This window comes from Pezoporus occidentalis, unplaced genomic scaffold (genome assembly GCF_034315485.1).
Source record: "Pezoporus occidentalis ecotype Australia unplaced genomic scaffold, CSIRO_AGI_Poc_V1 ctg5, whole genome shotgun sequence".
In the NCBI taxonomy this organism is placed as follows: Eukaryota; Metazoa; Chordata; class Aves; order Psittaciformes; family Psittacidae; genus Pezoporus; species Pezoporus occidentalis.
The window spans coordinates 10,477,769-10,504,405 of NW_026915835.1; the positions used below are offsets into that span (position 1 = coordinate 10,477,769).

The window sequence follows — 26,637 nt, forward strand, 5'->3', positions numbered from 1 at the left end:
CTAAGATGCTACTATAACAAAGAGCAGAACCTGTACAATGAAATTTAACATTTGACCTTGTCACTCTCTTTCTTTTAACTGTGCAATTAAAGTAAACAAACAAACAAACAAACAAAACAAACACAAAAAAAAACCACAAAAAACACACATAAAAAAAAACCAAAACAAACCACAGAGCACTTTTTTTTATTTTTTTTTTGGGGGGGGAGCCTGCTGCCACACAGAATTCATTTTTTAAACAAAACCACAGTAATTTATCTATCCTGTAGGTTGTATGTAGAATTGCCACCAAAAAGAACCCAGGACATTTTTTCTTCTTATCTGCAATGTAGCTCATATCAGCCAAGCTGTCACAAGACAGTACTTGATATAAACAAGAGATTGCAAAGACATCTCAGTAATCAATATTAGGATGGCTACAGTATGGAAGCCTCAACCACTGCATATCATTTGTCTCAGCATCTATTTCTAAGACCAAATGAAGCATTAATTCAAATCATAAATCTATGGTGATTTAAATCTGGGAATGAGCACCTGCCTGCTTTAATGATTTATTTTGTACATTTCAGTAAGCAGGAGATTTGTCCATATGAACTGACAGGTCACCTTCAGATGCCAGCAGCAGACTGTTTATCACCATGCAGACTAGCATCTCATCTTAGCAAGTAAATATTAAACTAAAAGAATCCAATTGATTGTGGATGGGGAAGAAAGGAGTTGAAGCCATATATTTTACTCAGTGTGCTAATACCTCACTCTGATTCCCCTGTAATTTCTCTTTCCTTTTTTTTTTTCCTTTCCTTTTTTTTCCCCCTTCTAAAATGATAATTCTGGTAGGACAATGCAAGCTCAAGGTTATCAGCAAAACTGAGAGATGTAAAATACTTACTTATTAGTAACACTGGTTTCCTTTAAGTCCCTTCACACACTAACCTTCTGGCCACTGCTTCAAAGGACCAAATTATTAAATATGTGAAGTATTCTGTATAATTAAACAAAGTTCATCTACAAAAATTAATTCTATAATTCACATTAAACATCTGATTAAAACTAAAAAGCAAGATAATTCAGAAGCAAACCTTCAGTTCAACTCAAGTTCAACTCAAGAGCCCATATTTTATTTATCTTCTTTTACATAGGCACTGTAACAGCCTAAAAACATGGTATGATCAATAAATGTACACTAATATACTATAATGTCTATTACATGTGGGCTAAGATGTCTGAGTTAAGCTTTTAGCCTGGTTGGTTAGGTTTTCTGTTCCCTGTCAGGCTGGTCAGGCACGTAAGACAATTTAAAATACATACCAAAATCGGGTTACTTTCTTTCGTTTTATTTCTTCCTCCTGTCAACGTTCAGTAACATAATGTTTCAAATCCATGCCTAACAAGCCATAATTTAAAGCACTAATAGGATTTGGACTTGATAGTATTTATTAGAAAAGATGTAAATAAACATCTTAAAAAAATGCGGGGGGCAGGGGGGAAATAAGCACTTACTACAAAGCAACACCTTTGAAATACAAGTTCTTGTCAAGATCATAGAATCATAGAATCAGAGAATGGTTAAGGTTGGAAAGGACATTAAGATCATCTAGTTCCAACCCCCCTGCCTTGGGCAGGGACACCTCGCGCTAAACCATGTCACCAAAGACTCTGTCCAACTCGGCTGTGAACACCACCAGGGATGGAGCAGCGACAACTTCCTTGGGCAACCCATTCCAGTACAAAATGCAACTAATAAGTACTTAACTCTTAACGAACCTAATAATTCCCTGGAATTAGTAGCAGTAAGAATCACTTCACTGATTCCATAAGCATAACCGACACTGGACACCAGATATGGCTCACTACAGACAAAACAAATGCAAACTGTTTCTGAGAAAACCTCCATAGGAGGTGTACAGCTCCAGACTGCACAGACCAGCACAATGTATTTCAAGGACCATTCCTTGTGGAATGGAGACAACTGGGATGCTTTTCACTGTACTCAGAAGAGCCATTTTTTTCTGAACATAATGAACTCAATTCTTCATTCAGTTAAATTGTGAAATTAACTTAACAAGTAAGTTAAGGGGGCTGAGAGGAAATTTTGACAATGGCAGTAAATAATGTTACTTTGCTAACTTTGCCTTACCAAAACAGCTAGAATCTAAAACAGGGAAATGTATTAAGCTGTGTAAGAGCAGATCAGTTATCTGAATTACATCACAAGTAATTATTTTAAAATATTTTTCTTTTTTATTCCAGATACTCCATCCACTCTCCTACAAAATACTTCATGTGGTTTAGATGTTGATTACCTGTTAAACTTTTCCATTTCCGTGGATGTAAAAGTGTTTCTCACTGGAACTTCCAAGCAGAATAACAATTCCATAATCCAATATCTGAACATTGTATTTCACGATTCATTTATCAAAAACTGAAATTCAAACCTAAACTAGCTTTTATCCACTTTATCCTCCCAGTTTGGACTTATATTTTTCATTCTTTCTTATTACTTCACTTTTCTTCCCGCACCTTAGGGGCCACATGGCCCTTCCAATTCATTTGTACCTGTCTCTTCTTCCCTATTTCAGGCACCTGCTCTCAACCCTGTCCTGTGTTCTCTCCTAAAGAAAAAAATCTTCCACTAATATTCTACTGACTGAATGCGTTGGTGTTATCTGTGTGCCTACACACACATTTAAGGCTATTTTCTTCACCAACAAGACTTTGTTTCAAGCCTTTCTTTAAAAGAAAAGAAATCTGGCCCTCTCTTTAATGCAGTAATGCACATATATTGTTGCTATTTAAAATGGAGTGTGCCTAGGTAAGCCAGTTCTTTGAACTGCAATTCACATTATTTCTAAATAATAGCCTACCATTACCTACTGAACTGCACAGAAGCACTGTTCACATACACATTTATTTATGTTAAGGCTAGGACATAACTCTAAGACTCATTTCAAATATATTTATGAGATGAAAAGGCAAAAAATAAACAAAACTAAAGAACCAAAATAGAAAAAAAAAAAACAAAAAACAACCTATCTTAAGTCATTTTATTCCAATATACACTGATCTTGCCTGCAGTCTTCTGAACATGCCTGTTTGTCATTGAATTTCTGTTGCTGAGTTAATACTGTCTCAACATGATAAAAGGAGCCAATACAATGAAATGGCATAACAAAACATTTTACAGCAGACACACACAGATGATTAAAGATTTAATCATCAACAACAAAAAAGTTATTCTAGCTTTGAAGTATACTTTAGCAAAACAAATTGTCTAAACAAACAAATAAAGTATACTGAAACAATTCTGTTTGCGAAACAACAAGAGTTGCTGATGGCTGCTTAAGAAATGGAAAAACCTGTTAACTACATTTTAAAAATGTGTTTATTAAAATAAAATGATAGGAACTGCAGAGCATGGCAATAATTTATTGTGTATGTATGTTTTCCTTTTGTCACAGGGCACATGAAAGTATGAAATATTTTGCTTTCAAGCTTGTGTTCTGAATTACCTAAAGTCGATACCCAGCACACTGAGCAGGAGACATTGTTAAATTTCACTTTGACACCATCATCTGTCACCCCACCTGTACTTTGAAAAATGAATTCTAAGCAATCAAACCACTTTCTTTCACGGAAAATATTAACTGGACTCTGAAAAAGTAACCTGCAAAGCAAAGAATGTTTTTGTAATAGTAACAGAAATGCTGAAAGGTGGTATAAAGGTCAGATACAAAATAAAACTAAAAACAGCAAGAAGAAGAGAACAAATATGCAACTTTCTACACCAAATCAAGGATTTCAGAAGGAAGTTCTAATAAAATATCAGAGCATTATGGACAAGTAATATAATAATGCTGTGTCTGAGACTTACCGACACTTGAATTCAGATCTCCATTTTCAGAGTCTGCTCCATGCTGGTTATTATTTGCATGATAGTTGGACATAGCTTCCAGTTTAATTTTTTTCACTTTCATTGCTTCTGCTATGGCAGCATTGGTGGCAGCTGCTGCTGCTGCAGCTGCTGCTGTCAGGCCTGCAAATAAGAATGAAAAAATTTTAATATAAATTATTCTATGATTCTTCATTATTGTAAGGAGGAAAACTGTTAATTCTTCCTTCATGCTTCTTATGTAATGAACAGCGAACACTGCAGAATATTATTCCTCTTGTTAGATTTAAAAGCTATTAGTTTTTTCAAGCAAAACTTTTCACATCATATTTAGATATTTAGCTTCTCCTATATATCCAACTAGATCCTAAATTGGTATCCAGTAACTGCAGTCATAATACAATCACAACTAACTGCAGCTATACATGCTCTCAGAATTCTAACTTAGTTTCGAAATGGTGTCTTCAGTATCTGGCTATGAATAGGTGAACATGTACATAAATGTACTTAGGAAAAAGAAAAAAAAAAACGCCACCAAACCTTTAGATCTCAAATGTTTGACATGCTAAAGAAAACAGAAAAAAACAGATCTACAGTTTCTATTTATAAGTAACAGATGACATTTCTTTCTGATTTCACACATAACAGCATGGAGATGTGGTCATTTTAGGAAACACTTTTAGAAGAAATGTTAGTAATGCAGAACATTGGTAAAATACTTTTTTTTTCTTTCCCCAAACTTCAAGGCATTAAAGTATTTATCAGTGAAAATAGGAATTATTAAACCCATTTAATCCCAATCCCAAAGCCACCTTCAGGCAATCCAAGTGCTTTTACTACCAAACCAAATTTCTGTCATTCAGCAATTTACAAGGAAGTTCTACAGAAATGAGAACATTTTTCTTGTCAAAAGCCATTAGACAAATGGTCCAGTCTTCAAAACTCAACATTAGATACAGCCTTTAATCAAAGTCACAGTATAAATTTTTGCCTGAGGCAAAATAATTCCTATGTGGTCCCCAAACTGTCCTGCTACCCACTTAGGTTCCTTTGCCCCAGCCTGGATGGTAGCAGACAGAAATCGGTCCCAAAACTTCACAAGAGCTCCCTATCTCCCATGATTGATTCAGGGGACAGAGGAGGGAACTAAAGAGAATTAAATGTAAGAATGAAAGAGAAGGCATTATATCAAGTAAATTTTATGCAATTATGCAACCTCAGCCTGTGATGCCACAAGAGGAGAACAGACCCTCAGTCACTCTGAATCAAGATTCTTGGCCTGACCATGGAGAAGGATTGAAAAAACTCAGTGTAATTAGTTTAAAGGTGCCTGCTGTCTGATTTTCAGCTACTTGGAGAGGTGTGAAGTGTCTTATGGATCTCAAGAGGAATTAACTCCACAATTTACTATTCTAGGGGGCCAAGGCTGCTGCCCAGCACAAGAGGTGCAATTTAGCAGGAAAGACCAAATAAGCAAATAATCCCAGGTTCCTGAGACAAATATTACTAGCATCATTGCTGCCAAGGGCCTCTTGTTGTCTCCTTTGACTCCTGAAACAGAAAATGAGTTCACTTTTGCCATGTTTTCAGCTAGTGATAGGGAGGGACAGAAGGCAAAATCCAGTGGGGAGAAGGCAGAAGGTGGGTATCAGGAAAGCAGTGAGGTGGCATAAGAGGTGCCTTTGAACACACTGTGGGTTGCTTTCCCTTATTACTTTGCATGATCACATAAAGATTAGCAAACAGCTCCAGCCTCCCAACCGTCTTCACAGGCTGACTTCTAACGCCTCCAAATGCAGTGAGAATTACCAAGTATGTGATAATTACTTGCTGCATAGGCAGATCAATATTATTTAGAAAACTGCTATTTCAGGTAGAAGAAGATGTACCAAAAGCCAAAAATCAAATCAGAAGGTGGATACATACAAGGGCATAATTTTATTTTAGCTTCTGCTACTATTATAAATTGTGCATGTTCTGGTCTTAAAAAGATATTGACAATAACATGGATTGCTTCCAATGATATTTTTACTTTAGAGGAAGGATATGAAGCTATACATTGTACAAATTTGGTTACAGCCCCTAAATTAGGCCACAGAAAAAGGGATGGTGCACCTCTGAACTTTGGTTTGCATCCTGTGTTCATTAAGCAATACAATAACCTATACTTCCTTTTTGAATATCCATCACTGACAAGCTAAAACCAGCATCTTTAAGGAACAATCATTCAGAGAAATATTCAAACACAATATAAACAATGAATACAACTCTAAGTTTTGGTTGTGACCTGACTTCTACACCAGCAGTTTTAAGCACTTTCAAGTACTAAAGTAAATACCATATTAAACAGACACTGGACATAGGACTCATGAGTCTGCCTGTAAATATGTCTCACTGGGGTAATGACCCGATTTCAGAACTGCTGAAATACAAACTCTTTCTTGCTACAAAATTTGCACTAAACCAAAGTAGGCTATAATGCTTCTCTCTAAAGGAAACCATAACCTTGGGATAAAGACTGCAAAACTAAAATCCAGATTCTTTAGTTCTGTATTATGATTTTCACAAGATAATGCTTGCGATAATAAATGATAATTTAAAAAAGCAGAAATTAAACTACTAATTTAATTCCTTCTCTCCTGCAACCACATAAGTGATTGAGATGATTACTCTGCTATACAGCAATTAATTTAAAATACACAAATCTAAAATGCGTGCCTCATCTAAGCACCAGTGTGAGTGTGTGCGTGTGTGTGAAATGTAAGGAACAATCCTCAGAATTATCGCTTAAGGTCATTCCTCACAGCAATTCCAACATAGAGCACAGCTTCTGTTTTACTTTTCTCTTATCACTTGACTCTCACAGTATAGCAAATCAAGTGGCAAGGAAGATCCTGAGCTAGTTACTAGAGCATTATAATCACTGGTGCACTTACTATACTGTGGTATGGTACAAGATCAAACTTTCTCCCTAGCACAGGGCCTGACCCATCTCACTGATGTGACTAGCAAAGGCAGCCAAATATATTCTAAAAAGAAGAGGTTAATAAGCTGTTATATATCTACATGCATATTTTAAAAGACTAAACTTTAAAGTTGGGTAAATACTTGGGATTTTTTTTTAAATTGTTGTTAAAAAAGGATTTTTCACCTAAACATTATTTAACATCACTTTACTCTAAAAATAAGTAGGCAAGGAATTTCTGAGGTGCACGCTTTTCTACAATACAGAACTCTTATCTTCAAATATGAGATAACCAGAAGTCACTTATAAAGCCAACTGAAATAAAAGAAATAAGGATCACATCAAACAGACACTTAGATATTTTTTATTTTTACAAACTATTTATTTGAACAGTTAAAAGTATCCAGGCCAAAATATTCAATGGATTAAATTCAATGGGTAGTTGTCATTAATATTCTGAAATTGATAAGTTGTTTATGTCTGGCATTCTTCCTGCTGATTATGCAGTGAGACAGGCAGCTTTATAAATATCTCATCACTCCATCGTCACACAAATTTCATCGACAGTGCTCGTGCACAGCTATTAGCAATATGAATCTAACCATTACAAGAGGAAAGAAAATCGAACATGTGGCATTAATACGCAGTCCTGGTTCCTAGCCATCTGATAGGCAGATGGTGTAAAGCGGATTCTCCAGCTGAAATGAAGGGGCACATCATTTAAAACCTTGTTTGCATTCTAACTGATATCAGTGCCATATTGATATACATGATACATCATGGCAGTATTTGAACAATCTAGTCTGTTTCAGTCATAAATGTTTACAGCCTTATTTTTTATCTTCAGAAGCATGTTCTGAAGAGCGTATTTTTAATTTATGAAACCTATTGTTTACTTCTGTTGAACCAGATTAGCAAAGAGCAGGAATATTAAATTACCACAACCACAGCAGTATAACTAAGATGGATGAATAAAGTATGTTTTTTCAATAAAATATGTTAGCAAAGGAATTAAAAAATTAGCCTAGACATTTTATGCATTAAATACATTTATTCATTTAAACCTTACAGCTTTTTTCCCATGTGACAGACTCAGAACTTTAATGCTTTATAAAGCTATCCATTTAAATCTCTTACTGTGCGCAATTAATCTTGTCCAACAATTTAATTCAAAAAGCAAAACATCAGAAAGTAAAGTTCAATTCAACCATCACGCTTCTGAAGTAATCTCCGTATTGCTGACAGTTCCTATAGACTCATCAGCAGAAGTCTGTTCAAGGTGTCTTGTAGGAACCATATGAATTTGAATTACAGCTCAATTGAAAGCTCTCCAAGCCTTAGTAGGAACTCAGGAACAAGAAGCAGAACACCAAAAGAAAGCGTGAATGCTCCTTTCCTACAAAGACCTTCTCTCTTCTGTCACCAGATTACTTTGGCCTGTTGGGTGTGTTTGTAGCTGTTAATTACGTTAATAAAGTTGCAGCCCGCCGCCTCTGCCAAATATAATCATAAGCTTTCTCCTGCCAAGTTCTAGTCTAATTTACACCCATACAACTCTACTGAAGTCAGAATTTCGTGGGTGAGAATGAGACCAGAAGTATGCCCTGTATGTGTGGTCTCTAATGCTGAAAAGGAGTGAATGACATGGAAAGCCATGACAAAAATGCCATAGCATCTTCAGAAAACAATTCTGTTTTAAAACAACCGAAAGAGCTGTCATATATCATGACAGATTCTAAAAATGTGTATGAATTACTACTTGTCAGCGCTAAATCACATCCAGGGTTTCTGCCTTTCAACAAATATTATTCCCTGCCTTAAGAGAAAGCTCTTAAAACTTTTTGACGTCATAGGCAGCTTCCACACACTGTTTTTGAAGGAAAAGAAGAAAAGGACCTATGAGTGTAACTTTTTCAGCCTCAATTATTTCTCAAAATACACATTTTGGAATTATATGCCTCATCTTGGGCTGGGACACTTTTATAAAATCAAGCAATTGATCTTACTTCCCTTTTCCTTCACATAACTATACCTAATGGTAATTTTAATTCCTAATAGTTACTCCAATAAATAATGAAGAACTTCCTCAATATAACTACTAGTTTCCTTTATATATACCATACATATATACATACTTATCAACACATTAAAAAAAATCCAGTAATATATATACATATTTCACAACTCCTTTCTTTAGGACTCTGAGAACATTTTCAAGGTAACTTACCTTTGCCATTATAGATCAGGTTGAAAAGCAAGATACACCTGTTACATTTCACTTCTTTGCTGGAAAGCTCATTCTGCAGAAATGCTTTATTCATTGAATGGAAGGAGGTCCAAATCTCATCTAAATTCTAAGAGAACTCTTTTCATTGTTGCAAATTATTGCTTAATCTTTTTTCTTATACTTTATTTCAATGGTACTAACTTGAAAATAATTCATGTCTTTTCCTGACTTAATTCCAAATTTCGTATTGAAGTTCTTTCTTAGGCAAAATTCTTACTAAAATATGAAAACTCTGCCTGAGAAAGAAAGGCAGGGTTACCTCCTAGGATGTGACCCTGATCACTGCAGATTATTGCACTGATTTGATGTGTTTCAGCAGTTGAGGTACAAGGTTTTGGTATCTTGCTATGCTGCTGTGTAGTTACTGCAAATGAAATAGGATCCTAACCTTAGTCTCTGATCTAATGGGTGTTTTATATAGTGTGATACATAAAGCAAGAAGGCAAAAGCAATCTGCAGGAGGACAGAGGTCTGATTACATAGACTGGATTGCAGAAAAGGGAACTCCATACTACACTGTAATGCTCTGCTATTCTTCATGTATAATGTAGGTCTGGAATCTTACAGCTATCCAGAAGTCTTACTTCTGTTAAGCTGCCTGGATTGATCCAACACAATAATATTGGTATACCCTAAAAAGTTCATTACCTGTTATTTTGGAATAATCAAGAAATTCCTGTCTGGCTATTCTAGCTGTATTTTCCTGCTCAACTTGCATGGTTCAACACAAAGTGCTCTCCCAGGCAACTTTGTAACATCATTAAAAGATCTATTATTAAAGGAGTCATGTAAAAAAGTGAAATAACTAAAGGCACTTTAAATATTGTTAAATAAGGGATACTTACAAAAATTCAGCCCCTTGTAATCTGGTTTAGACTAGTGCAACAAAAATGAAAGTGCCAGTCTTACACTGGGGGAAAAACAGTGTATGTGAGGCTCAAACCATCTGTTGTTCATCAGACTAATCAGACCTTTTTCCTGTAACTACCCCTAAATTGCAATATGAATTTTGAGGTCTGGGTATTTCATTTAAAATAAACAAGTAAAAGAGCTAAATTTCCACGGCTATCTTCAAATCTAAGAATCATTTTACTTGCAATGTGTTTCTGCAATTAATAACACAGTTGCAGAAATAAAACATTGCCCTTGAAAGAAACAGTGTCTTCTTGATTTGTTTTGTTAAAAGTAGACAAAACTGAACATTAAGACTGTATTTTTTTGAATGAGAACTACTGGCAGGTTCAATAATGCTGAAAAAGAATGTGCAAGTATAATTGCTTTATCATTAATATTTGCCATTTATGGAATTGATGGGTTTACTTTTTTGTGGGTTTTTTGTTGTTTTATTTATTCCTTTGTACTGAAGAGTAAGAAGTGAAATCATAAAGCGCATTTCAAACACCACAACAAAGTACTAAATATTACAGCTTAACAGGGGTCTATAATCTGTGAATTTATCGTTGGCTTTGTGCAATTGTGACAGAATTAAACAATGTAGACTGCATAACTGCCTGGCTATATTGTACTTTTCAGCAACAGTTAAAAATCCTACTGAAATGCAGACAGCATCACTACAATACAATTAAGAGAGAACATTCCTTCTTAAACAACAGTCATCTTTTCAAAAGCAATAGATCTTCAGTTCTCATTCAGTCTGTTGCATTATTCATTTCATGTGCAACCTCATGCTGGACCATAAATTGTTACTTTATCTAATCAAAGGCGACTTAACTCCACAGAAGGTCAAAGGTTTAATTTTGTGAAGTATTATCTTACGCTATGAGTTTAACGGAAAAATAGAAGAAGAAAAACAGCCAAGAAACTGGTAATAAATGAACCTTTATTGCCTCAGGCATTGGCCTAGTTAATAAACTTTCATTGAAGGTTTCTTTCAACTGTTACGGACAATGAGGTAAAAAAAATCTTAAATTACAGCCATGTGTGACTTTTAAAGCAGGCATTCTTTTTTATCTCAACCTCCCCAGCTTTGGAAAAAGACAAAGAGATTGTCTTCAATTTCTTAACCAAAAATGTATGCTTCTAAACAGATGAAAAAGTGCAGATCAAGCCATTTTAAAAGCAGAGGTCAGCTTTGAACAGTGTAAAAAAATACTTTTCCTGAAGTGTCGAGTCTTGATCCACAATCTCTTTAATCAAATAGCATGCAATTTCCCAACCCTGAAAAAAAGAAGTATGTGGGAAGGGAAAATATATATACTAACAATATATTATGCTAGCAATGCTGCTTGTTTTCTAACAGACTTTCTGTTTTACATTTGCATTGCTAGGATGCAATAATGGCTCCTGTTTAATAGAATGACTTATTATGGGAACAACTTCCCTGCACTTTTTGCAAACAGAAGTTCCTTTCTTCTTTTTGTGTGCATTATCCATGTTCTTGAAACACTATTCTAGCTGTTATGAAAAATTAAAAAGTTTAACATAGTGACAGTTACTGGCAGTTACTGGTGATTCCATTAATTTTCTTGATTTAACATTATTTGAGTGACTACAGTATCTTTTATTGACATATTCTTTTGAGTCCAGTTTAGAGAAGTGTATTTGAATTTAAGTTTTACAGTCAAAACCAGTGAGAAAATCAGTAGTACTTATTAAAAACTTAGCTCTTTAGTCTAATTTATAACTAGACGTACACAATTAATTGCAACACTGCTACAATTCAAAAACACTGAAAGGACGTGTTTATGCCTGTAACAGCAGTAATGTAGCTAAATACTCATAATCTTTCAACCAGCAGGAGCTTTTGTAGGTTTTTTTTATAAACCTAATCCACAGCTTGACACAGATCCTAGTATAATGGCACACAGTTCTTTGATTAAACCAGTATCTAAACACTGTTGAGGAAGCCCGATGGCCCCATGGAAGTATGTCTCCCTACAGCTTCTGAGCTCAGCCTTGCAAGCAGAATTGCCAAATTCTTTCCAACAGACCCACCACAGCCTAAATGCTTAATCACGTGTGTGAAATTTAACTTATTCACGTGTATAAATACTTGTGGCATCAGAACAAGTTTAGAATAAAATGAGATTTTAGAGTAGACCACAGTGGCTTGAGATTTTACACTCTTCTGGTGGGATGGATGTACCCACAGAGGGACCTGTTCTCTGTCCTGGGTCCCCACACTGAAGAAACAGCTCACCGATACTTAATGTGGTATCAAAGCCTTTGTGGCCATTTTGGATGTGGTCCCAAAGCAACATTTTTTCCCAAAGAAACCAAGATTAGATTCTGACTTTCGGTGCACATGAACAGTCAGCAACAAACTTGTTTTAGTCTCCTGCCTTCCCCAGGAACTGAAACGAGCATTAATCCTACTCATACAGAGAAAAAGAAAGAAACACAGGGCTTCAGCTGTGAACAGTTACCTTCCCTAAGATGAAATATTACCACAGCTGATCATTAATGTATTTTCAGTAAACCTTTAAAATATAAACTACTCAAGACAATTTAAATAAAGTTTTCTTAGGATTATTCATTAACAGCATAAGAATATGCTATATGTATAAATACAAATTTCTTTTAAGAACAATTCTGTTGTGTCATATTTCTCTTTAAAGTAAATATTGTTTCCCACCTTGCAAAAGTAAACAGAAACCTTTATAGTATGATATATACTGAAAAATTCTGTAATACTCTTCTGATTGCCTCTCTGTATTTGCAGTATGCAAAACAGATGGCCAAGCATTATAATGATAGAAGTTAATAAAACACTGGGAAAAAATTCCAAAACTCACTGGTTATTTCAAGGTATATATACCACTGTTCTAACATAGAGAGCAGGAGAAGAGAATTTTCATGTTTCAAAATGTAAAGAATTCACCTGTAAGGGTCAGGAGAGTCCTCTCTCCTCCTCCATCTCTCTATTCATTTGAAGTGTTGCAACTTCAAGAGCTGTACTGTGGCTTTGGGGCTCTTTTTTTTTTCTTTTTTTTTTCCCCTTTTCTTTTTTAAGTTTCGTCAGATCCATTATGCATTATGCTGTGCCAGAGGCAAGGCATGGGGCTAAATGTACTATTACAGCACAGTGATAGCAGAGTATTGTACTGTGATGCAGAACTGTGATACTGTACAAAGTAGCTGTGATAATGACTTACAGAGAACACTGCGCAGTCCTGTTTTCAGATGAAAAGGCAGTCAATTCTTACTGACAGCCTTCTCTCACCTACATGCTCTACTTGTTGCACCAGGTAACACTAAATCCTACAGGCACACTGAATGCCATTCAAGGCACTAGACAAATCACACTATGGTGGCCTCTTACAGTGGAGAACACACATATCTCTTTCCAATACAAACTATGGCATGCCAGTGGAATGATGGGCACTTCTGTCATGTCGCAGCACTCAATGCATTGCTGAATTAACACCCCAAGTGAAGGGAGTTCTCTCAAGTCCACAGTGTAATCACAAAGTAACTTCTCTAAGTATTTTTGTACCCCAGAATTGCCTGATACTCAAAAAGTAAACATCTGAAGCCTGCTAACATTATTAAAGGGGAACACATTGGATTTATAATGCATACATAATTATTGTAGTTGGTTGTAATATGAAAGTACACATACAGTAACTTTTCTACAGTTCCTATCATGTTGATATAATTGTAGCCTATATAATAAAAACCTGCAGCCATTTGTAAATTCAGATTTTTCAAACATGCTTCCAGAAGGCTGGAACTGACAGCTGATTGGTACCACTGTCTACCTCATTACGGACAAATATTTAAAGCTCACCAAACATGTTAACATTGTCTTTGGCAGAAACCCAAGAAATCATCATGATATCATGTGTAAATGAGACACTGTAAGTATATTGCTAACAATACTTTGTAAAAGAAATTTTATGTTTCCATGCTCAAGTTTCTCTTGCCAATCAACAGACAAAATATGATGACAACAGTTATTTCACGGATACGCCATTTTGTAGGGAGAAGTAGATTAACATTTGCAGCAGAAAATTTAATTAGTCTTTTCTTCAGCCATTAATAAACAGGCTATCAACAGATTAGGATTTTCACAATGTATCCGTTACTGGAAATGACTCTCCTCCACCTTGTCAACATTTGCACACGCCTGAGATGGGACATGTTTTATAATTTCTCATTCCTCTGGGTTATGACCTTCCTTTTTATCATTTCTAAATTCCAAGTTTTAGACTTATCTGACATTCAGACTGGCAAGATGGACTGCACATTTCGCACAAAGTGAGTTATAGAAATAACTGAAAAAAACTTAATTAGTATTTGGGTAATAATTTACTTTTTTTTTTATCCCAGCCACGAATAACCTAACTTTAACCAACTGAAGGATGTGATCTCAATACTTAGCAATGAGAGCATCAACGCTGCAGTGGAGACAATGCTTTTAATTTTTCAAATAAAAATATGCATAGCTCATACACTGTATGTGTAGGTCTTTGGTATTTTCTAGACATTAGTAGTCTTCAACACTATAACAGTTCAACACTATAGACCAATATTTTCAGCACGAAACATTTGAAAAAATGGCGTAGGAGCATTGTTGATACTTTCTCTTAGAAAGCAGAACATTGTTCTAGTGATTTGATACTAATGTTGACTTGAAGTTACTTTGCAAGTCACACAGGTAGCTAATAAGATTGTGACAATAAAGTGTTGATTATCATCAACATTTGTCACTACACAGCCCAAAGAGCTAGGTGGCCATTTCCCAAAGTGAAGTGAAGAACATATTAGCTCTGAAATATGCCAAGTGAACTGCTAGTGTGCAGAACTCTAAACTTTTTTTGGCATGCATAAAATTCAGAAGCAGTGAGGAGAAATTACCGGATTTGTTGCAATTCCTTACATACTGAATTGCTGAACTTCTTTAAAACTCAATTCTTAATCCTGTGTTAAACCACGTGCTCAGTTTTGAAAACATGGGAATTAACTTTTCAAAGGATGCAGAACAAGTGGATGTAATTCTATGATTCACAGCCCATAAAATTAAGGAAATCATTTCTGCCAGTGGTTCAAGACATTTATGAGACATTTCTAGCACTCTCTTTGTTCATTTTGTTCTTTAATTAGCTGTATTAGCCACATGCTGTATTTCTTTGCCAAGCCTGAAAAAGAGTAGCTCCTCTATCTATCAAAAACAATTTTCAGTGGTAATAACAGGCCACAAGAGAACTGTGTTTTACCTAAGCTGCATGCTAACCAATGGGTGGAATACAGTGAGATTTCACTAATAAAGGTACATGCTTCAACATGACTCTGTCCTTCCAGCAACAATATTTAATAAAGATGCAGCGACATTCCTATATGCACAGTGTAGTATCATGATCAAATCTGAAAAGTGTACACGCACTTGTATTTACATTTTTCTCTTTGCCGTTGACATCTTGCCCTTCTCAGCTACAGAAAACACATTTCAAAAGTGGCACTATAGCATTGTTTTGTGTTTTTTGAAGAAAAATACTTACAAGTAGGCTTTTTCCATTCTCAAGGGTTTTTTTAAGAAAGCTGACATGGCAGGAAAACTTTAGTGGAATTTTCTACTTTCGTTGGAAACTGCTACCATTCAAGCATAAGTGATTGATAGTCCTCATAGGAAAGAGCATGAAATACAAAGTAAGTTACAAAATGGCTTCAGTGCATGGAAAAAAGATTGCCTCTTACAATGTTGATGAGACATGGGAATTTTGGATGGATTCATACTTCCAATCTCCTAAATGAACAGTTTGTTGACATTTCTACGCCAAACTAACAGGAACACCAGAAAATCAACTGTACCCTGGGCTGCATTAAATGAAGCATGGCCAGCAGGACAAGGGAAGTGATTCTGCCCCCTGTACTCCACTCTCATGGGACCCCACCTGGAGTACTGTGTCCAGCTCTGGAGTCCTCCACACAGAAAGACATAGACCTGCTGGAGTGGGTCCAGAGGATGGCCACAAAAATGATCAGAGGGATAGAGTACCTCTCCTATGAGGAAAGGCTGAGAGAGCTGGGGTTGTTAGCCTGGAGAAGAGAAGGCTCTGTGGAGTCGTTCTAACAGCCTTCAGGAACCTAAAGGGGGTTCATAAGAAAGATGGAGACTTTTTACCAAGGCCAGTTGTGACAGGACAAGGGGCAATGTTTTAAAACTGAAAGAGGGTAAATTTAGAATGGGTATAAGGAAGAAAGTTTTTACAAGGGTCGTGAGGCACTGGAACAGGTTGCCCAAGAGAAGCTGTGGATGCCCCATCACTGGGGACAAGTGTTCAAGATCAGGTTGGAGGGGCCTTTGAGCAATCTGATCCATTGAAAAGTGTCCTTGCCCACAGCAGGGAGAATGGTCTAGATGACCTTTAGTGATCTCTTCCAACCTAAACAACCTAAACCAGTCTATGATTCACTGAAATACCAATTTTGTCAATAGGATCAAATATAGTTTGCATATGATTCCAGCATCAGCTCACCTTAATCTTACCCTTTTAGCAAAGAGATACTGTAACCAGTGTTTTTATTTCAAGCTACCACATAAACAAAAAAACAAACTTCAGTTCAAAGCTCCAATCTTTGTGCTGTCTCTTCCCAAATCCATCCTTCACTAGCGCTAAGTATTTCACAGTCTTGACAGAAGCAGTAATATGTGTGGAATGCTATTACTGCAAAAGATTTCACCATGTATTTACTTTCTTTTTGCCATCCTATATGTTCATACAAAAGGCCCAGATGCAAAATTATGGAAGATATTTTTTCTAGAAGTAGGATCTGGCTTTTTGACAGATTCTATAAACAGTTATTTTGGCAGCTTTAGAGATGCCCCTAGGTCAGCCACTTGGTTAGACAGCTGATGGCCTGTCCAATTCCCCCATCTGCCATTTTCTTACGATTTATCTTCAGTTAGTTGTAAAATAAATCCAAACAGATCACTACTCCACACCTACAAGACCTCTACTTAACCACATATGCCAAGCATCCCCTCCACAGAAATCCTTAGTTGGTGGCAAGAAGAATCAGAAAAGAGGCTGAAAGAAAATATCTGAATAATACCTGACCAAGTTTTGAAGTAGTTTGCCCTTTTAGTTAAAATATGAATAGAAGAAATTAGAGGCTGTTGAATTTTAATTCTGATATTACCAGAAGTTATCAGATACGCTACCTACATTTCAATTTTATTTCTATCTCCCTATTAGATGGAGATAATACTTCCTTTCTTTAAAGAAGGATTATTAATATAAATCAGCCAAGAGTTGTACAAAACTATCAAAGTAAAAAGAAAGTGCCAAGCATGTATTAACAGTGTTATCAGCTCTGCTTGTAGATCTATAAACTCAAACAAAATAAAAAAAAATACAAACTAAACATGCATATGAAGTGAGAGCAGCAGTTAAGTTTAAAGTGTACATGGGTAAAAAAATCCACAGAGGAACTATGAAACTGAAACATTGCTTTCAAATGTACCCTGCCTCTTGAAAGGTCACACAGCACTTCTGCGCCCAGGAGGCATTGATGAAGAATAGGAAATAAACATTCAAGATTTTTATGTAGCTGGAGTGTTTTTCTTAAAATCATAAACTTAACAGACACAAGATTTGTTGCCGATTTGAAATTCAGGTTAGTACATGGTCAGTTCAAATTCTGAAGCAGGGAGGAAAATCAATGGCTAAGCAATTTTCCCCAAAAGATCATACCACTTCCCAATTTGTGATGATTTTTCAAAAAATCTTACTTCCATGATAACTACTTATGAATTTATTACAAAAAAAAAAAAAAAAAAACTTAGAGAAAAAAAAAAATCTGGTATTACCTGAGGCTGCTAAATGTGAAATGTACTCTTTCTAAATCACTGACTATCACGAGGGGGAATATAATGATTTTACCTTATGTTCGTAAAATGTGACTAGTTATTCTTTTGTTGACTGTAAAGGAAGTTGTATTCTGAAAAACAGGATATTAAGGAATAAAAAATATACTTCTAATCTAATTGTACCATAAAGCCATCAGACATTTAAGAAAAAAAAAAAAAAAAGGCCTGAAAAGAGAGAGGAACAATATGATTATCTAATAATTGTTCCATCATTTACAGAATGGAAAAAACAGGTGCATATTTGAGAACCGTTACAAGTTACCTCTTCAAGGATATGGTAGGAAAATGCATCATTTTTTATCTCTACATTAACTTTGAGTTAAGAATATGTTTCGTAAAATCATATTTTCAGTTTGCTTCTAATCCAAAACTAAGTGTACACACATAAAAAGGAGAAAATTAATGTTTGTTTGAATCAGAGAAGTATTAACATTGGGGAAAATTCTTATGCAAAGGTCTACTTAGTGGAAGTTAATGCATTAAAGCTTTATGTGAACAACATCATTTTCAGTTGCTGATGTCTTTTCCAGACTGGTTCAGTCAATCCTGGCATGGACTTTGTTCCTCTAAAATACCTTTATAGATATTATGTAGCAAATATAGAAAGTGTCTAATCAAGTTTAAGTCAAAACTGTATTTTTATCTGACCAAGTGAATTGTTCTAAGCATGTCAAGTACTGCAAAACACCTGAAAAATATATTCTTTGAAATACTACTGCTTCATTGAAATATGCAGGTGGCTTCCAATTTTCTGAGAGCTTCACTGGTAGCCCCACACATACTTTAGGGAGGCTCAATACTGCCTTAAAGCAGGTTTTTTTTCAATATAGAAATATTTCTATTTCAAATTGTTAAATTATGGCTACAAGAAGTAATTAAAAATTCAATATATTAGTTCTAGTTTCCAACATATCATCTGTAGATACATTTTGGAACCCTGAAAACGTTAAGTATCATTGAATAGTACACACTATCTTCAACAGCCCTAGAGAAGAAATAAATAACAATTAATTTTGCAGGTGACAGTTAGCAAATACAAGCAGTTCAGCCTGGGATAACCGAGAGGTGAACTACAGCTGCAATACTCAGATTCCTAAAACATAAAATATCTTGTATGTACCTAATCTGGTAAATATAAGGTCTATGAGTTTTCTTGTTTTAATTTTTAAAAATTATATACTATGTATTTATGCATCTATAATGTGGGGTTTTTTTATTAATAATACAGTATGTATTTTGAGTTTTAGTATATGCTATTCCTATTTTATAATTTCTCTACTGATTGCACCCTTATCTTATACATATGAAGCAGTATCTTCTTTATTTTTGTTGTTGCTATTATTTGCACCTTCAGTCTTCCTATGCATTAACTTTATCAAATAAGATGAATAATGGCGAAAATGAAAATACTATGATAAAATGTCCAACATGTATTTTCTTAAGATCAATATATTTTTACCAATACTCAAAACTATTTTCAGCAACCTTGTAGTTTTAAAACTGTTTTGAGGATGTTTGAATTTCCTACTGAATTATATTTAAAAAAGAAAATTCTACCAGATAAACCAGTACTTATAATAAGTATTTATCTTGTATATTTATGTTCAGCTACATTGTACACTCTTTTGTAGCTATACAAATTAATATAAAGAGAAAGCAGAAGAGAGGTATTTGAATTTGTAGTTCAGAAGCTGCTGACATTAGGCATTAGACCATAAGTGGGTCAGAATATACACTTAACTTTCAAATTTAAATATAATATTGTGTAATACAAGAAGATCTATAGAGTCATAATGTCTGAATATATTAGCTACGATGATAATACTTCTATTGATTTCAGTCTGTTAAAATAATGAAACTGGATTACACAAATCAATTCTTGGAAAACAACACAAAAGCACATATTATTTTTTTACACTTGCAAAAGGCTTTTCAAGTGTGATTGACTGTAACTATTTTAGACTGCAACTAAAAACAAGTGTTAATTTTCTCAACCTCACCTAAAAAGAGGCTTCTAGTAGTCCTTCTGTTATCTTACAGTTGTCAAGCTTAAGGGTCTTTTAACCATCTTACAAACAGCTTTCTCCACCTGATCAATTATTTAAGACTTTAGCTCTTACATCATTACATCTGCAAGGAGAGGAGGTATTTCAATTGGAGGATCTGCCATTAAAGGCAATTAGATAACGGTCCGTTTCCCTTCGTGGAAGGAGGACATTCTCAAAATGCTGTAAAACATTCAAGAACACAGCATTTCTGGTAATGTCTTCAAAGTTATATACAACTAAATATTTCCTAACTCCTCAAAGTCTAACAAAAAATCAGGCATTAGGTTTTCAGGCTGTCGGGCATGCTGGTTTTTATTTTCATGCAGAGAAAAGTGCTCTTCTGCATATTTTAAATTATTTCTACTCCAGATAGGAATCAGACTGTAGCCTTGAAATCACACTGCTATAAAAACATTTAAAAGATTACGTTTGTCCAGTAGCACTGTTACAGTCACTAAAATAAATAAAAGATACAGCATTTTGAGAACGTATGTTACAAAATGAGTGGTGATCCAGAACACAGAATGTAATCAAATCGGAATGCATAAAGCATATATTCAAACCTGAAGTGTGAAGCAAAGAGGAATGTGCATTGTGAATGCAATAAAAACTGTACATCAGTTCTTTAAAAGCAGAAGACAACAGTCTGAGCTAAAGGCTGCAGGCATCACATCCTAACCGGGTGTGAAGAATACTACAGATTTCCATCCTGGCATAGCAAGTTAAAGATCTGCAATGGAGATTCACACTCCACTGTTGTTACCAGGAGGTAATTATACAACAGTATTTCTAATGACGGAGTCCCAAAGCAATGCTACTCCTCTTCCCAGTGGAAAATATCTTTTGAAGCAAAGAGTGGCTGTGGGATTCAAGAGGAGGGAAAACACATACCATAAAATATAATTAAAAATTGTGGAGGCTGCCTATGACAAGAATAACCATAAAAAACAGATACAAACCAGCTGGCTGTTAACAACTTCTGAGTTATAAAAATCTTAAACCTGCTGTAAAGCACTCAATTCGATTTACATAACCACAGAGCTGACATTCCTTTTAGGCTCCTCTGCTGGGGATTATTTTGACATGTTTTAAGGCAGCATAAAAAGCAACTGTGAAAGGAAAACATGTATCATCTTACATAAAAATTCATTCTTGCCTTAAGATTGGACTTACACGCTTTAATCCCAGAATCTTTACCGATACCGGAAAATATCTTCAATGGCTACTGGTGATTCAATTTTATAACATTATCCCTTTGGTGCTCGTATTTTTTATAAAGTTGACAGTTTGTGTATACTCACAAACAGAGAAAAATCTATACAATCACAGAAGCTTAAGTTTTGGTATTACTGCACAAAATATTAGCTCCACTAGAACCCACAACAGAGTGCAGCATATCTAGTCTTAGATAGATTACGTTGCTTAAGACTGTGATCGGCCTTTCCTAAAAAAGAAAAGCATTTCTTAGGAGTGTAATGATGCAGACACCGTTTTACACTACCAACACAACTTGCTGTAGGGAATTAAAATAAACAAAATAAAATAAAATCAATCTTACATTGAGTGAAGTTTTGATGTATAAGTGCTGGCAGCTTACATTGCCCAGAGCACAGAATGAGTTTTGCCATTTGATAATTTGCTTGATTCACTGTGCTGCCTCATGCAGGGCATTTTATGCCTGATTTATGTTTAATCGAGTCACCTGCTTAATGTTAAGGAGGGTCACAGTTAGATAGAAGGGTTACGACCATATAGGGCTTTCAACATCTCCCAGTTTGACATAAGAAATGGGTGTAAGTGTTAGAGGTCAACCTTTTTCTTTTATTTTGATTTAATGTTCTCTATGGAATATTGCATAAAACATTAATGTACCACAAAACCAATCTGATTCCCTTTTGAAACACAGTAGGCAAATATGGATTAGTAGACTCAAAACACTGACAAAATGAAATAAAAGCAATCTGTAGTCTAAAGTCATCATCTAGAAGTGATTTTTTTATGATTATACGGTACATCTTTACTTACAAAAAAAATGAATATGTTTTCCCTTTATTAGATTTAGTCTGGTGTCTGTGGAAAAAATAAAGATTATAAGAACAAAAGCATGACAAACTTTTAATATAATTAACGTGTCCAGATTTACTATTCACACTGACTGTTCATCCTTTCAAACACATATAACTGGACATTAGGATTATCAGCACTTTCTTCCAATGATATGAAAATATACATCTACATTTAATAAATAAAACTAGATGTGGACAACTACTACTGATTGGAGAGCTCAGACACATCTGCTCTGATTCTCTCAGTGTTTCAACATGCTGAAAATTACTGCATGACATTCTGTATTTTAAGATGAAAGTCCTCCCATACAGCACAGAAAAATAATAGACATTATGCCAGATAAGGTATTTAAAGATATATTTTTAAGGAGGAACTACTAGTTAGCAAGGGGAGATGGAACTCAGCACTTCCCAATGTGGATAGCTGCATTTCCAAGTTTACTTAATGACAACACATATTTAAAAAATAAAAGTCTTCCGGGCTTTTTTGCTATTTTCGAACTTTGTATATTTTTGAGAGAGAAGAGTGTAAAGTTATTTGCACCGTTGCAGCTATAAATTCTAAAAGAATTTGTCATTGTAACTTTACCACATTACAGGGAGCAGAACGATAGTAGTAAATTACTTCCGAAAACTCCAGAAAGAATAATATTAGTTCATATAATAATTATAATAAAAATATTTAATACTAGTTCATTGTTGTTTACAGTAGTATACTAATTTATATGTTGTTTACATAAGAACAGGAGGACTGTTGTTATGCTAAAGTCAGAACTAGCAATTTTATTGGGATTAACATCAAGAAATACCATGGGTCTGGTTATTTAAATAGCATATTAATTCATTATCACAGGAAAAGATTTATCAATCTTTTAAGTGCACTAAAATACGTACATGCTATGCCATGAACCTTGCTACCGGAACCCAATAACAGACACAATTCATAGTGTATTCCAAGGGATCTCAGAAGTTTCAATCCTTGACTAAAATGAGATGTGACTGCCTTCTAAATTACACATGTGACATGCAACATTTTGTGCAAATGAAAGAATAAAAAATGTATTATTTCTTTTTATTACTATATGCAGAACATACTCAGCTTCTTCAAATACTGTAAAATGTATCAATCGCTTCCACTGATTCATCTAACAGACAATGTATAGGCACAGATTTGCATCCACACTTTGAAAATAATTTACCTTAATTGACAGTTTCACTCATCTAATTTCACATTAACCTTCTAAAATTTAAGCATTCAGCCCAAACTCTTTGTCTAGGTTGCCTACAGTCAATGAAGAGACGTGGGCATTTCCAGAGGGTGATTCATGTGACCTATCTTATACTGAGATGTATCACCCTCTAGAGATGTCTGCTACTTTCCACTAGCTATGAAAAGAGATTACTTGCTAAGATTTTAACAGCTACATTTATGATATATTAGCAGATGAATCTCCTCCTTGATAGCTAACTTTTTTAACAGGTAAACATAGGCAAAATTTGTTACTTTCCTTGGATAGAGAAAATACAGTGAAGATACTTACTTGTATGTTTGCCGTTTCTAAAAAAATATTGAATCTGATGATATGGAATTCTACATGTAGGTAGATAGTTCCTTAAGAATTAGTTTTAAGCTCATAAAGAACTACTACAAAATTCTCTCAACATCCTTTATACTTATTTGATTAAAACCTCTACTTCAGAAAAGTTTGAAACACTTTAGACATTTAAACCTTATAAAAATGAAGTAAGTCTCAAAACGACACATGGCTTCATACTGTTCTTTAGAGAATAAAAACATTTCTATTAAACATTCTTTCTTTCAAGGACTCTATGCAAAAAATTAAAAAATAGATCCTGTTGGACAAGACAGAAGAGAACACTGGTTTTTTTTCTCTTTGTTCCACTTCATATTAAAATCAAATTAGGGAGGCAAACTGATACCACAACATAAACATTCACCTTTTAATCAAAAAACTAGATTTAATGTCAGAGCACATATTGCTAAAGAATGCAAAGCATCTACTGGATTGAGTCTTTCCCAGCTGGATTACTGATCAAATCTGGCCCACATCAGCAGTAACAGGGTTATCAGTAGGAACTCTACTGAACAAGACTCTCAGTGGTTGGTCCCAAAAGATACTGCCAAAAGAATTAGGGGCAGAAATCTGGTGCAGAGTAGGATATCAACAGGTATCTCAGTCCCTTTCATATAATACAGAACCCACCATATCATTGTGCTTTTTCCTGCTGCACAGAAAAACTTGAAAATATGAATTCATCAGAGCATACAGAAAATCTCAAAACATGCTCAGAAAGATGCAGTTCTGTTCACTTGAACCTAAAGGGGTGATACTCAGTGATGATTATGGGCCTATTTATTTCATTTAGTGGAGCATAGTACTGAAATATCTGAATTAGCATGTTCATATTGTACGTGCACCACACAGAGGTACTAACTCAGGAATGGAAGCTCTTTTGTCATGTTATAATAATGAAGCAACCAGGTTGTCAATGAATGATCTCTTTTGTATTGCAAATATGTTCTTACTACCACCTTCTTGAAGGCAGTGACACACCAAAGAAGGAGAAGTATCTGAAATTATTTCCAACACCAAAAAGAATTTATAAAAATCTACCAGCATTCCCTCTGCTTCTGGCTTTCATGACAGGCTGAGACTGTTTTTATATCTGCACTGAAAAACCTCTCTTCTCTGTAACACACTCTCTCTCTAATTAAAGCACTCTTACATAGTATATTTCACATTAAAATGTTGATGGTAACAGCTGAACATGGAGCGTGGAATCTTGCAAGCCTCAGCAACAAAGAGATGTCCATTGTGCATGCTGGTGAGAATTATGGATTTCAAGCTCTATAAACTAGATGAGAAATATTAAAAACAAAAGAAAAGAGAAATTACTAAAAAAAAAAAAAAAAGAAGAACTTTTCATCACCACTGCAATTTTAAAAGAACTGTGAAAATTCTCTTCATAGGTGATCTTTCATGGGATAAACTCTGTGAATAGTGATTTTTGGCCCTGAACACCACAAATAATATTTTCACACTACGATAAAATCATTGAGTCTTCATTTAGCAGATATTTTTGCAGCAACTTGTTATAGTAAAGACATCATGCAAAGACAGCATGAGAAGATTTATTTGTCAAAATAGTCTTGAAAAGTTCTTTTTTCTTTTTTGTGGCAGTTATACAAAGCTGAAGATTTCTCATTAAGTAGCCATTTTCTCAGGCAATGAGGTTTCTTCTAGAAGATGCATGCAGTATATGAAAGAAAAACAATGCAATTGAAATTATCACATTGTCTGAAAGATTTCTGAGAAGCAGCTAGGAAGCAGGAAGAAACGGAGAAAAAAAGGAGTAAGAATTTAAGTCCATATTTTCTTCAGACATTTGACAAAATGGCCATGAGATGCACTTAGAAGAAATAATGAGCAATGTTAGCACTGGAAAGCCCCTTTCATTTGCAGCCTATTAGCATTTAGGGTTTTTTATTTTTTCCTTTAAAAGAACATAACCTAACGGCATACCTCCCATATTTACTAGATTAGCCAGGCTGGTGAGATAAAGGATTCATGACTGGTGAACAAGCTAGGGATGAGGGAAATAAATCTGTTGGGCTCCAAACGCAAGCATGGATGTGTTTACAATGCAACTAATAATCTTGCCAAAATATAGTTACATAACATGCTTTAGTTTTTGGTCAGCTCTGAAGTGTTCAGGCACTAAGACTAAATGATCGTTGTAGGTCCCTTCCAACTCGACTATTCTAGTCTAGTCTAGTCTAGCCTATGCACATCATAGACTTAAAAGCAAAACCAGTAAATGAAATTTAACTAAGCATCTTTGTTTTAATTTGGCTTTGTGTTTGATGAAAACACAACAGCCTAAAGTAGAAAGGAATTTAAAGGGGAAAGAATTCAGAGGAATCTCAAAATCACTTGAAAAATGATCAGAAGGGGCATATTATAGTCTATATAAAAGACAAGATAGTGGACAAAATTTAGTGGCCTAATCAAAATTATTCAAAGAAATTAGGAAGCATCATGCGACACACTATGGTATCAATATCCCATATGCACACAAAAAAGTTGTTTAAGTTATAATCAACTCCAAAGTCTTTCATGAAAAAGACTGAGATCTGTAGGTCAGCATATCATGTAAGATAAAGCAACTTTTGAATACAGAGATAAAGTCAGGGCAGCAGGAAGCATACCAAAGGAAGATATAAAAAGTGAACAATTATATAGTACACTCTGGCAGAAAGAATCACTTTAAGTAACCATAGGAACAACATCATGCAAAAAGTGAGATGGAAGAAAGCAATGCATGAGCTGTTAGCATTTAGTAACTGAGGATGAAATGAGGAGCCTTCTACTAGGAGCAGGCCACAGATGGATCCGTGTTAAGTGAGTAAATACAATTAAATCATGGATAATTCTAAAAGAGGCAATGAAGCAGACTGAAATACAACTCCAAAAGACATTGTTATCTCAGAGGTTATATAAACAGTTCTGGATTGCAGACCAAAACA

At 35.0% G+C, this 26,637-nt stretch overlaps 1 protein-coding gene across 6 annotated transcripts in view; it reads right to left on the reverse strand.

Annotated features, from left to right (window-relative positions):
• DACH1 (dachshund family transcription factor 1) overlaps positions 1-26,637 on the reverse strand; it is a 373,537-nt gene that overhangs the window by 185,090 nt on the left and 161,810 nt on the right. For all 6 annotated transcript variants that reach the window (XM_062636880.1, XM_062636883.1, XM_062636881.1 and 3 more), the window contains exon 3: positions 3,872-4,033. In XM_062636880.1, the coding sequence (XP_062492864.1) occupies positions 3,872-4,033 (162 nt within the window). The remainder of the gene's footprint in view (positions 1-3,871; positions 4,034-26,637) is intronic.